The sequence below is a fragment of the Lepus europaeus genome, chromosome 17, assembly GCF_033115175.1.
Source record: "Lepus europaeus isolate LE1 chromosome 17, mLepTim1.pri, whole genome shotgun sequence".
Taxonomy (NCBI): domain Eukaryota; kingdom Metazoa; phylum Chordata; class Mammalia; order Lagomorpha; family Leporidae; genus Lepus; species Lepus europaeus.
The window spans coordinates 79,758,152-79,772,103 of NC_084843.1; the positions used below are offsets into that span (position 1 = coordinate 79,758,152).

The window sequence follows — 13,952 nt, forward strand, 5'->3', positions numbered from 1 at the left end:
GCTTTCTATGTTATACGTAGCTTTTGCCCACTTCTAAACAAAAATCAGTGATTTTATCTATGACTATAATGAGAGTAGCCTGAAATTCTTAGATAAATAAAATTGGAACTACCAGTCCTTATAAAAAATAATGTACTTTTAAAAGCATTACTAATTTTCTATTCAGTCTATTGCCAATCAGAAAAGGCATCTCTCTTTTAGCCCTGTATCTGTTCGTGCCGTGTAATACCACTAAGAAGGCACTCACATTGTACAGCTACAAGGACTATTACAAAAGGAAAATTGGGACTTCAAAGCAAGAACTTCTGGTCATGGAATTCTGTAATCCCACCCAAAATTCCTTCGTCATGTCTTGGGATTCATTTCCAAATTTGGAGACACAATATCGTTGGTGAAAAACTGACCTGCACTGCAGCTCCTTGAAGTGAGTTCTATTAGAAGCCTCACGACAGCACTGACTGGAATGGTGGAGACTCAGCCCAGCCTCTTTTGGCCCTAGGCTGACGTCAGTAGTAAGAGTGGTGTGTTTTCCCTTCATCCGCTGCTAAGTGGTCATCTGGGGGAATCTTTAGCTTCTGACCTTCCTGGTCCACAGGCCCAAGGACTGCCTACCAGGAGACAGAAAGAGCCTTAGTATGACCTCACTACAACAATTCATTCTGACTCCTTCTCAGACCTACTGTCTACATTTGTAGAATAGATTTTTATTTTGCCCTTTAAATGAACAGATTTCTTTGGGTGACACTTTTTCCCATTAGGTCAGCTAGTATTCATCCTGGAGCTCTGAATTAACTCTATGATTAAGTCAAAGCCAATACCCCTAATCCATTTACCATGTGAGACCTACTTGAAGAGAAACACACTCTGTTTCAGTTTACCAAAAAAATGAATGATGAGGTGACCCAAACTAAGGCCACACACTCACCCACATGCAGCTCCAAGTCACCAACGCTCTATCTGCAACTCTCCCCTCTTCTGAAAAATCAGGTTGCTGGGATAGGGAACTGGAAAGGTACAAAAAGAAACACTTGCACCTGAGATGTCCCTAATTTGTTCCAGACAAAAGTGGGACCTGTGCATCATGTCTGCTCCTTATGCATCTTCAACAAACCTGGAACGATCCCAACTCAGGGAGACTGAGAGATATCTCCCTGGCAAGCTTCCCTGATGAGACCCCAGCACATCCTTTCCCAGTGTTCTGAAACTTGGGTGTGACTTCACTCACGGTCCCACAAGGCTTTCATAGCCTCCTTGCAGGCCCCTCAAGCGGCTCCTACCCCTGAACCAGATAGCTCTAACAAATTTAAAAAAAAAAAAATTGTTTGTTGGGGAAATGAGAAATAGCTATTACATAATCTGGCCCTTGTGTATAGCTCCCGGGTCTTAAAATGTGTTCCAGGGCACTAGGCTTGCCACCCTTCACCCCATCAGACTAGGCAGGATACCCATACCATCAAGAGCAGAAATGAGATTTATATGGAATTGTCCCATCATAGCTTTGGCACTAGATTGTCTCTTGACACTGGTTAGTAGCCACCAGGACCAGTAGGCAGAGACATCGTTAGGAGAAGATGGAACAAAGCCATCCAGAGACCAACATCCCTCTAGGATCCCTGGTGGCTGCTAATTGGGGAGTGTTGGAAATAGAAAATTATTACACAGTCAAAACCAGAGTTACTCTTTCATTATGTTTGCAAGTATAATAATATGGACTCAGATATCTGATGTGTCTCTGGTGAAAATTGTTTAAAGTAGAGTACTTATCAATATAGTAGGGTTTATAAAATCACAAATTGCATTATGTTACTAACATGGGGTTTATAGGGCAAGTAGGGAACTGGAGCACTCCCTAACTCTGCCACAGTGCAAAGTCAGATAAAACCCAAGGTTTAAATAAAAGCCAGGAGTCTCAAAACATAATGCCCAGGGCCGGTGGCATAGTGGGTAAAGCTGCTGCCTGCAGTGCCAGCATCCCATACGGGCACTGGTTCAAGTCCTGGCTGCTCCACTTCCAATCTAGGTCTCTGCTGTGGCCTGGGAAGGCAGTGGAAGATGGCCCAGGTCCTAGGGCCCCTGCACCTGAGTGGGAGACCTGGAAGAAGCTCCTGGCTCCTGGCTTTGGATTGGCCCAGCTCCGGCCATTGCAGCCAATTGGGGAGTGAACCATGAGATAGAAAACCTCTTTCTCTCTTTCTCTGCCTCTCCTTCTCTTTCTCTGTAACTCTGACTTTCAAATAAATAAATAAATCTTAAAAAAAAATAATGCCCCAAATTCCCAGATTTATTGGAAATCACTTGTTATAATAGAACTAAAAAAATTTTTAAAAACACTCTATTTGAATTTTTTAAAAAATTTTATTTATTTTATTTGAGAGTTAGTTACAGACAGTGAGAGGGAGAGACGCCCCTCAATTTGAATTTAAAAAGGCAACCAACTGATATCAACATTGAGATATTTGCATGATACAACAAAAGAATTAAAGTAGCCATTTTAAATGCTATAATGAGTAATACAAATGTGATTCAAATAAATTTTAAAGAGTAGAGAAAATCTTCTCTCCTAGCAATCTTAGGTTTGATTTGTTCCCTGTTCTTCTAGGCCCTTGAGATGCATTGTTAGATCATTTATTTGCTTTTTTCCCAAAAAAGGCACCTATTGCTTTAACTATCCTCTTCACACTGCTTTTGCTGTATCCCTTAAGTTTCCGTATGTTGTGTTGTCATCTTCATTTGTTTCAAGGAATTTTTAATTTCTCTTTTGATATCTTCTATGAAGTCAAGAAGAGTATGTTGTTCAGTCTCCATGTGTTTATATATTTTCTAGAGGTTCTACTGTTGTTAATTTCCAGCTTTATTCTTCATAACTCTGAAAACAGATCTACCCTATGACCAGCCATCTCACTCCTGGACATTTACCCAAACGAAATGAAATCAATGTATGAAAGAGTTAGCTGTACCCCCACATTTATAGCAGCTCAATTCAGAATAGCTAAGATATAGAATCAACCCAGATGTGCATCAAATGATGAATGGATAAAGAAAATGTGGCCTGTGTATACAAACTGGAATACCATTCAAATATAAGACAGAATTTCTTTTGCAACAAAAATGGAAAGTGGAGATCATTTTGCTTGGTGAAATAAGCCAGTCCCCAATAGAGAAACATCATATGTTTTCTCTGAAATGCATTAGTTAAAATAAAAAATGTACAAGAATTAGGCCGGCGCCGTGGCTCAACAGGCTAATCCTCCGCCTTGCAGCGCCGGCACACCGGGTTCTAGTCCCAGTTGGGACACCGGATTCTGTCCCGGTTGCCCCTCTTCCAGGCCAGCTCTCTGCTGTGGCCAGGGAGTGCAGTGGAGGATGGCCCAAGTGCTTGGGCCCTGCACCCCATGGGAGACCAGGAGAAGCACCTGGCTCCTGCCATCGGATCAGCGTGGTGCGCCGGCCGAAGCGCGCCAGCCGTGGCAGCCATTGGAAGGGTGAACCAACGGCAAAGGAGGACCTTTCTCTCTGTCTCTCTCTCTCACTGTCCACTCTGCCTGTCAAAAAAAAAAAAAGAATGAAACTGACATCATATGATTTAGCTATTGTGTATAGCCCTTATCTATACTTCTGTGGAAGAGTGGCTTTTCTACTTCATACTTGTTGAACATTATAGCTAGTTGGTCCTTCTCCAGCCTCCCCATAGGCAGCTTTCTGACCAACTCATGGCAGGTATCTCTCCAAGGGGTTTCCCACACTCACACATAAATGTATGTTCACTCCCTCACTTTTAAACAAATCCTTCTCTCATTTGGGTATCTTATTTATGCCTCTACTTTGCATTCTCATCTCTGTGGGGGCAAGCACTTGGAATAAAAATGAAGACACTGTTCAGTGTAGGAGCTGCTTCCTCGGGGTCTTGGAGACGTCCCCAGTAGGCTGAGCTTCAGACAAACATAGAGGACAGTTCCATCTTAAGAAAGCGCTCATGTGTAGTGCTGGCTAACTTCATCTGCTGATTCTAAGGCAGCAAAATGAAGGATTCTGATGGGCTTCGTGGTCAGATTAGGCTCTCATAGACTGAGTGCAAGCATTGAAGGGTAAGGGGCAGCACACAGGAACACATCAAGACAGAGTATCTCATCCCCAAACCACCAGGAGATTTAGACCCAGGTATATGGGCATTTAGCCTGCCAAAAGCATAAGGTTTTCTCAGCCCCAGAAAAGGGCAACGCAAGGGGCTGTCTCCACTTGTTCTTGAATGTGGCATAGAGCCACCTGCAGGAGGCCCTTTCTTCAAGAGTCCAGGATGCTTCTTCATCCCAGGGATTTATAGAGAATGCCAGAGACTCACTCCTGCTGCACTGCTGAAATGCCATGATGCAGCTGTGTTCCTGGCGTGTAGGGTAGAGCCCTCTCATGAGAATGGCCATGAATATACCCAGCTGCTAGAGGAAGACCAAGGCCTAGCCCTGCCTTGTCAAATGTCTTTCTTGCTTGCCCTTGATGGAAGTAAGCCCTCCACCCCCCTTTCCAAGAGAAAAGGTCTCCTTAGATCAATTCAAAATATAAAATAAAATCACAATCTACTCTGTACAATAGAGTCTAGGCTTCCCCAGGCTTACAGAGCTGCCCTTTCTCTGGAATAAACAACGGAACCTGCTGGACTATTCCAGAAGTATGCTTCTGAGAAAGTGGCTCGGGCCTCTGCCTCTGTAGATTTCACATCAGAAGGACACAACCTATAGTGTCAGATGGACAGCTTTGTAGTTCAGGCCTCAGTTGGTGAAGAAGCTTCCATGAAGAGGACCCGGATCCTGTCCCCACCAGCCAGAACCATGATAGTGTAGTTGCAATGATGACAAACCAACCCACCATTTACAGGAGGTCGCTTGAGTCAGGAAGACCACAGGAGTAAGGGCTTATGATTGGGGAGTTAAAGGAAGATGTGCTTTCCTTGGTTTGTAGGCATTATCAAAGACAGAAAGCAGAGGAATGGGTGACTTGGGAAAAAAGGAAGTTCTATCACTTCCTGGCTCTTAAAGACTTGATCCTGTGACGTTATTGTCAGCCAGTCCCAGAACGTGCAACCTGCAGAGTGCCTGGGGGTCAAGGGTAAGACCAGGACTAAATCACAGGATTAATGTTGAGGGAGAACATAATGGGAAAGCAAGAGCAGCTCCAAGTGCCCAGCAGAGGGTGCCAATCAGTGCTCGTTCCTGCAAAAGGATCCACCACAAGAACAAAGTCTTCATTATCCGGTCAACTGGAGGGGTTTATGCCTGAGAAGGCAATCACCGAAGGAGACAACAGTCCAGCAGTGAGGAACGTGCTGCCAGCACACAGGGAGAAAGACGAGCTGCTTGCTCCCACAGGACTCAGAGGGACAAAAGGGGCAGAGCCCAAGACAGCCACTGGGAGAAGGAGTGACTTGAAGAGCAAAGGGGACCTGTATGAGTTTGGAGAACAAGAAAACAGATGGGCTCTGGTGAGCTGGGACAGCATTCAGGACTACGGAAAGGTTAGCATCCCACCTCTGCTAGGGAGTCCCCAGGTGAGGTTCCTGGGTGAGGATGGTGTCGTGTCTCAGTCTGGAGATTCCTGAGCTAAGCAGCATCCCCCTTCTGCATCAGAGATCACTGCAATGGCTTCTCATTTACTTACTCCAATGGCCTCTCCCCACTGGGTAGTTTTTAGAGCCAGGTCCACAGCTGTCCAAAGCCCTACCTGGGTGGTCCCATACAATTCAACCTCTTTTACTCAATCTAGCCACTCTCTGAGAGCCATCCCTGGGCAGGGACTGTGACACGGCCATCCTGGTCCCCCGGGGTCACTCGCCAAGAATAACATCCTAAACTCAGCTCTTGGCTTTCTTTTCTTCAGTTCCCTCACTCCAGGTTGGCAGCATCTCGAGGTGGACATACTGTCCTCGTACTTAGAAGAAAACTAGGGCTCAAGTGAGCTGAATGCTACTGCGAGGGTCTGGATTTGAACCCCGATCTCCTCCCTCCCTCCCAGTTCAGGGCTCTTTCCACACTTCTTCCCTGGGCTTCTTTTTTTTTTTTCTTCTATTTTTTTCTTTTATTTTTCTTTTTTTTTTTTTTGTTTTTTGTTTTTTGGACAGGCAGAGTTAGACAGTGAGAGAGAGACAGAAAGAAAGATCTTCCTTTTTCCATTGGTTTACTCCCCAAGTGGCCGCTAAGGCCGGCGCGTTGCACCAATCCGAAGCCAGGAGCCAGGTGCTTCCTCCTGGTCTCCCATGTGGGTACAGGGCCCAAGGACCTGGGCATCTTCCACTTCCACTTCTATTAGAAGACATTGTAACTGGCCTGTAACATCTATGTTCCCAAACCACTGTCAGCCACAATTCAACAAATTCTTGAACTTCATAGTCAAAATCAATATGCTTCTGATAGATGATAATGAGAATGTTGAATGAAGAAGAATCAGAGACAACACATCCAACTCAAATATCAAACTCAAACTTCAACTACAATAGCAAACAATTCGTGTTTTTATTCTGTCAAATGATACAGCCTAATATTCACATCTTGCTCCTACCATGACTAATGGGTCAAGATAAAGAGAATGGACTTTCCAATACAAATCCCCAATGGCGTGGAACACATGCTCAAGACCTGTCTTCATGAGACACGGAGGATTTGTCTACCCAGTTTTATTCAGAAATCATGGAAGGCTAGCATTGCCTTCTTTCAGTACTGTGTGATTTCTTATAGCCAAATCATAGCAGTGGTCCCCACTCCAGACCAATGCAGTAGATCAGATCCTTGTGGTCTGAAAGCAAATTCAAGGACGGGTGAGAAGACAAGGGCATCTCTCATCAGGTGATGAAAGGTGGAGGTTCTACAGTCAAAGCAAAGTGATAGAAGTCCAACAGGATCAAGAGAAACCTATTGAGTTAAGATGGTAGCCATAGAAGGTTCCTTAGGGAAGAATAGTCTCCTTAAAATATTTCCTATAGGGACCAGTGCCATGGCTCACTTGGTTAATCCTCCACCTGCAGCGCAGGCATCCCATATGGGTGCTGGGTTCTAGTCCTGGTTGGGGCACCAGATTCTGTCCCAGCTGCTTCTCTTCCAGTCCAGCTCTCTGCTGTGGCCTGGGAAGGCAGTGGAGGATGACCCAAGTGCTTGGGCCCCTGCACCCACATGGGAGACTGGGAGGAAGCACCTGGTTCTTGGCTTCGGATTGGCATAGCTCCGGCCATGGCGGCCATTTGGGGGGTGAACCAACGGAAGGAAGACCTTTCTCCCTGTCTCCCTCTCTCTCTATCTAACTCTGTCTGTCAAATAAAATTTTAAAAAAGAACATTTCCACCAGCAGTTCTCCAGTCCAAACATCCTGCCTCACTCAATCTTTGTAGCCCACAACCTAAATTCTAGGCGTCCTTTCAGGATTTACACCCTGAACATTGTGCATATATTTGCACATGACTGTATGTCTAGAACACACAAGGAACATGTTGCTTCTCTATCTGTTTGGCACTAGCATCATCTTGGGGCCTGACTATGGGACCCCACTTCTCAGAGGTCTGGGGGCCGTCTCCCAGTCCCGATCCTCACATCAGCCAGCCCCAGGACCCCAGAATTCTGAGCTTATCCATGAAGACATTCTACTGGAGTGGAAAAGACAGGTTTTATTTACCCTCCGGTCCATAAATCTGCCCATCAGAACCCCTCACAGGAAGGTCAATACCCAATAAAATTATAATTTCCAAGGAAAACGCCTTCTAAAAGCAAAACTTAGTTTCTGAAGAATGGGAAAAGCTTCCTGAGAGCTGTTTTGACTTCATTGTTTCTCAGAGAATAGATGAGGGGGTTGAGGGTAGGACTCAGCATGGTATACAGCACGCCAGCCACCTTGCTCTTCTCCACACTGTAGCTGGAGACAGGACTTATGTAGGCATAGAAGACAGCAGCATAATACATGCATACTACAATGAGGTGGGAAGAGCAGGTGGAGAAAGCTTTCTTCTTCCCCTCCGAGGTCCGCATCTTCAGGATGCTGGCGATGATGGAGCCATAGGACATGACAGTCATCAGGAAGTTCAACATACCATAAAAGGCATCAGCCAGGACAATCATGACACTGTTCACATAGGTGGAGCTACAGGAGAGGCGCAGCAGGGGAGGGACCTCGCAGAAGAAATGGGTGATGACATTGGGGCCACAGAAACTCAATCGCAACATCAGTCCTGTGTGGATGGCCGTGTTGAAGGCGCAGAGCACCCACACGCCTGTGGCCAGTACACCACAGCATGTCTTGCTCATCATGGTGTTGTAATGCAGGGGGTGGCAGATGGCTGCATACCTGTCATAGGCCATGACTGTGAGGAGGAGCAGCTCTGAGGACGCAGACCACGTGAGGAAGTAGAGCTGAGCCATGCAGCCCCCATAGGAGATGGAGCTCCTCTCTGACAACAGATCCGCCAGCACCTTGGGCATGATGGAGGAAGTGCAGATCACGTCCATGGTGGCCAAGTTGAACAGGAAAAAGTACATGGGAGTGTGGAGGCCAGGGTTGAAGGTGATGGCCAAGATGATTAGGACATTGCCTGTGAGCGCCACAGTGTAAAGAGAGAGGAAGCAGCTGAATAAGAGCACCCGGTATTCAGGGTGCTCTGAGAAACCCTGCAGGATAAACTCGGTCACCAGCGTCTCATTACTCATAGTCTGCAGGTTGGGAGGGGGCTTTGTGTCTGTCAGGTGAACCTCCACACACAGCTTTGTGTCATTCAGGGCCAGAGAGAGAGGGAGGAGAGGTGTCCCAAGGAAGGCTGCTAGCATGCTGTGTCCATACCTGACACCACGGACTGTGCAACATTACACAGGTGCACCGGGATGTAGTAATTAAGACAGACACACCAGTTTACAGTAGGCAAAGGTCAGGAGCATTCAGATCATGAAAAGTAAATGCAGATGGCCAACTAAACTCGTGAAGCATCACTGAACCCAAGTCAAAGAAACAAGTGATCCCCTCTTCACCATCCATGACTTGGCGAGGTTAGATAAGCATGACAGTAACTACCATTAGCAAGGGTGCCTATTCCACTGTAGCCAGACCTCTCCCTTCTGCAAATGTATCCTAAGGAAGTAATTCAAAACACAGTGTCAGAGCAGTGCTACTGGTAATCATGAATTTTTTTTATGTTCTCTACCTTTTTTTGAGGAATTTATTAATTCATTCCAGTCTCAGGGTCACAAAAATTGCATATAATAGTAAAATTTTTAAAAGTAACCTATACCCTTAAAAGTCAGTTTACTAATATAATATAATGCTGAGTACTTGTCACAATGTTTCTCTGGGAGTGTTTTACTGATGATTTTCTTAAGATAGAACTAGAGGTTGTGCTGTGGCTCAGCAGGTTAAGCTGCCTCTTAGGACACCAGCATCTCATATCAGAGCGCCAGTTACAGTGCTGACTCCTACACTCTGATCCAGCTTCCTGCTACTGCACTTGACGACCCACGTGCTTCAGTTTCTGCCACTCATGTGGGGGACCCCAGTGGAGTTGCAGGCTCCTGGCTTTGGTGTATTCCAGCCCTGGCTGTTATGGGTATTTTGGGCAGTGAACCAGAAAACATAAGATAACTCTCTCCCTCTGCTTTCTCTCTGTCACTCTGCCTTGCAAATAAAACTAAATAGATCTTTAAAAAATAAATCCAATAATGGAGAATGAAAAAAATAAATGTAATATGCACAATCCGATCTCATTTTTGGTTTAAACCAAAGAAGGAGGCTTGTGCATGTACTAGTAGGAAAAACAACTGGTGAGTGATAGACCAGAGTTTGAACAGTGTGGATAGCTTGTGGTCAATTTTCATCCTATTGCTTCCAAGACAGAACAATCAGGAACTCTAACAGTTTTTCCATGACCTTCAACCTCCACATGCTGCCCAAACCAATGCTCCCAGCCACAGCTGCCAGAGCTCCACCTCTCCAGCATCTCTCCCCATGCATCTCAACCCTCAAACCAAGAGCTCCAGTTTTGCCCAGCACTCCCAGCATGGCCAATGCACCAAGGTCACACCAGGCTTTCCTGGTTCTGATCTTGCAACCCTCTCAGCCAGGAATGCCCTTCCCAAGAACCAGGCCCACCATCAGCCAACCTTGTCTCTGCACCTCCTTCCCCTGGGGATGGAAAGGACTCCTACTTCTTTGTGTCCATCTGTGTACTGTACTCATCTGTCCTGGAACCCATCGCACATCACGTTGTGATCAGGCTACCCAGCTGTCCCTTCTAAAGTTGCTGCGTATGCCCCATTTATCTCAGCACACCCCTTCCTAGCACCCAGCCCTATGCCTAGCACCCAACCGCACTGCAATAATGTTAAAGAACAGTCTAGTGTGAAAAAGAGCAGAAAGGTTTCTCTTCTGAAGAGAATGCACCTTCTGCACAATTTGAGATAAAAATCAGCATGAGATCACACTCGCTTTCTCCGTCTTTTCAACTCCTTCTTCAATAAAAGAGCTAACCAAGGTGTCCATTTCTAAACAAGAATTCTATCTTTGTCAAACCTCAAGAAACAGATTTACCACTAACACATTGAAAGATTTGCACAACATGAAGAAACATCACTGTACTCTAGAACATCACCATTCTAGCAGTTGAAGGCTGCTCTCTGTCCTTAAGAGCTGAGAGCAAAGTTAGGGTGGGGTGGTTCAGAGCTGGTGAGAGTGATGGACATGGTTCTGGCAGCAAGGTGTCAGAACAGCTCCGAGACTTGGCTGGAGAAAATCAACAATGTATGTTAGGCCATTTCATTTTCATTTGGGAAGAAAAGATTTGGACAATCACTTTCACTTGGTTTCAATGGGGCCATCTGAGAAAACAGCTCTAATTTCACCTACTCCTTACCACAGCCCAGTAAGTGACTCCTGTTTAACTCCAGGCTGAAAAGAACAAAAATGGGCTTACCCACGACATCACTGGATAAGGTTTCCATCCTGCCTGCTAATGTCCTCCCTAGGATTCTCTCTGTTCCCCAATTCATCCTGGTGCACAATGCCAGCCAGGATCACAGAGCTGCTGCTGCACCCGGAGACCAGTAGGGGTCCAGACCTGCCCTAAGCCACTCCTGGGGCACCAAGACAGCTTTTCACAAAGGAAACCTTAATGCCAACCTCTCTCTGAACATGTCCAGAACCAAGAGAGAAAAAGCCTGTTGCATTAATGGAGGCTTTGAACAGGTGCTGCGCAGAGAGAAGTTTCAACAAACCCACTCACATTCAGGGACATATTACCCACTCCCTGGGAATTCCAGGGCAGGTGGACAGTCGCCTGGTCTGGTTGGTGAATAAAGAAATCAAAGAAACAAAGAGTCTTTCTGTGACAATGACCAAGGAACCTCTGTGGAACCTCAATAGCTACTTCTCCTTCAGAAAAGCAAAGACCTTTCTCCCCCGAGGTTCCTGGGGCACTGGCTTTCATTCTCATCAAGCACCACAAGAGTATCACCAAGAACAGGAGTGTGAAAAGGATTTCAGGTGGCAATGACCAAGTTTAAGCACACACGACTCTAGGTGGCACAGTGGCTGCCACAGGCAAGGTGACAGGGTATTTAACCCACAGTTGTTCCCCACCCTTGAATTCTTCAGTGTCCAAGCTTCCGAGAGAATGAAAATGCATCTGGGAGGATTGCTGCAATCTCTTGGAAGAAATGGCAATGGCTGTCCTCAGAAATCCTGGGAATCAGAAACCTTGCACTTCCCTGAGTTTTTCCTAAAGATAGATGGAACTTTATCAAAATACATTTTTGCTTTCAGTGAGATATTGTTAGATCCACTTTGTTGTCGATGGTTTCACAAATGGAGAATCTGCACTGTTTGAAGGTATGCCTTGAATAGTTGAGAACTTGTCTACTCCCATTGTTTTAATCTCTAAAGGAGTTGAAGGATTTTCACAAATACAAAATAATTCAATGCCCCATCATATATGAAAGCAGATATTCCTACTGCAAAGATTTCACAAACAGAAAACTAAGCATCAGAATGTGTCAAAATTTCATATGCTCTGAAAGACATTTTGAAGACGACTTTGTTCATTTTTTTTTTTTTTTGGAAAATCACAAATGAATCTAAGTGGCTTGCCAGAGTCACACAGAGTAGCAGAGACAAAGCTAGTGTTGTGTCTCACATGTTTGGAATTCCACTCCCAGGATTCTCGGCTGTATGATATTTTAGATGCCTACCTAAATCTACCTCCATCCAATGTCCAAAAATAAAAAGCCACAAAATATCAACCAAGAACTGATTTGAGCATTTTTATGGCTGAGGTGTGGAATGCAAACCCCAAAGTCTCAGCAGGCTCTGGCATCTATGCCAGAGCTATTTCCTTGACTGGTCAGTAATAACACACAAGGAGAAAGACACAACTGACCCTGGGGCAGTTCAAGGAAACCCAACAGTGAGCTACTGATCCAGATTAGGAAGACTCAGAGTTTTAAACAGAAGATTCCCCTGTTTTTAAATCACCCACTGCAATGAGCCATCCTCAGAACACACATAATTACCTTGACAAAGCGATATCACCCTCCTGGAAATGAGTTTACCTGTGACTTCTCTCTCTCTCTCTCTCTCTCTCTCTCTCTCTCTCTCTCTCTCTCTCTCTCTCTCTCTCTCTTTCTCTCTCCCCCTCTCCCTCTCAATGGCAGTTAAGGTTGGGAGCCCAGCGACACTGTGTAAAGCCAAGCAAAGTCAGTCTAGACAGAAGAAGGTTCTTTGCCCGTATTTAAACCACTCTCGCCAGGAACATCCAACTGATGTTTAGCCAAGTTTGTCCGTGCCTGTGGGAGACACTTGGGAGATGGCTCACAGCCATTACTCTAAGTGGACCCTGAAGGAGCAATTAAATTAACTGCCTCTTTGCCGAGGACGTGGCTGTCCCTGGTACTCACACAAAGGCCAGTTCAGAATCCCGATCCTAGCACATGGTAAAGAGCACAGGCTTGGGCCAGCACCGTGGCTCAACAGGCTAATCCTCTGCCTAGCAGCACCGGCACACCAGGTTCCCAGTTGCCCCCCTTCCAGGCCAGCTCTCTGCTGTGGCCCAGGAGTGCAGTGAAGGATGGCCCAAGTGCTTGGGCCCTGCACCCACATGAGAGATCAGGAGAAGCACCTGGCTCCTGCCTTCAGATCAGCGCAGTGCGCTGGCCGAAGCGCGCCGGCCACGGTGGCCATTGGAGGGTGAACCAACGGCAAAGGAAGACCTTTCTCTCTGTCTCTCTCTCACTGTCCACTCTACCTGTCAAAAAAAAAAAGAGCACAGGCTCAAGTCAGGGGCAGCAGGACCCACCCATGTCACAGCTCATAATCTGGAACAGGAACCCACCCAGTGCCAAGTGTTCATAACAATGTGGGCACTCTGGGCACCGAAGGAGAAGGTCAGGCCAGCAGCTGACATCTCTGCTCTGCCTTCCATGGAAGAAGAGAGGCACAAAGCCAACAGTCTCCCTCCTCTGCAGATTCCACCCAGCTAACAGAGCTGGCCGGCACTATCACTCACACCTTGGCTCCTGGTCTCCTTGCTACTTCCCTGCCCCATCTCCACAGTCTCCCGCCAGATCTTAGTCCCTTCTTCAGCCAAACCACCCCTGATTCCCGGAGGGTGAAGAGCCTTGTCTGTCACCTCCAGGGATTCCCCCACCAGGCCCTGGTGGCCATGCCACAGGCTGCAGAACCTTCTCGGACCAGATCCAATCCCAATCCTGAAAGCTGATGATTTTGTCACTGTGAGCTGCTCTCTCAATCACCCCAGGACACAATTATCACAATGAAAAGACTTACCACACACACACACACACACACACAATCTCAAAAATTCTGTGGAAAATTATGAAAACATCATACATGGATTTCCAAATTATTTTGTGCCAAAATAAACATGTTTTAATTCTATTTTTCCACTGTAGGATTATTCTGTATTACTTAGCAGGCAGAGACTAGGC

At 46.1% G+C, this 13,952-nt stretch overlaps 1 protein-coding gene across 1 annotated transcript; it reads right to left on the reverse strand.

The window, feature by feature from the left end:
* Window positions 1–7,748: 7,748 nt before the first annotated feature.
* LOC133775975 (olfactory receptor 13A1) lies at window positions 7,749–8,726 on the reverse strand. Its single transcript, XM_062214595.1, has one exon. The coding sequence runs from the start codon at window positions 8,673–8,675 to the stop codon at window positions 7,749–7,751; it is 927 nt and encodes a 308-aa protein (XP_062070579.1). The 5' UTR covers window positions 8,676–8,726.
* Between the last annotated feature and the right edge of the window lie 5,226 nt (window positions 8,727–13,952).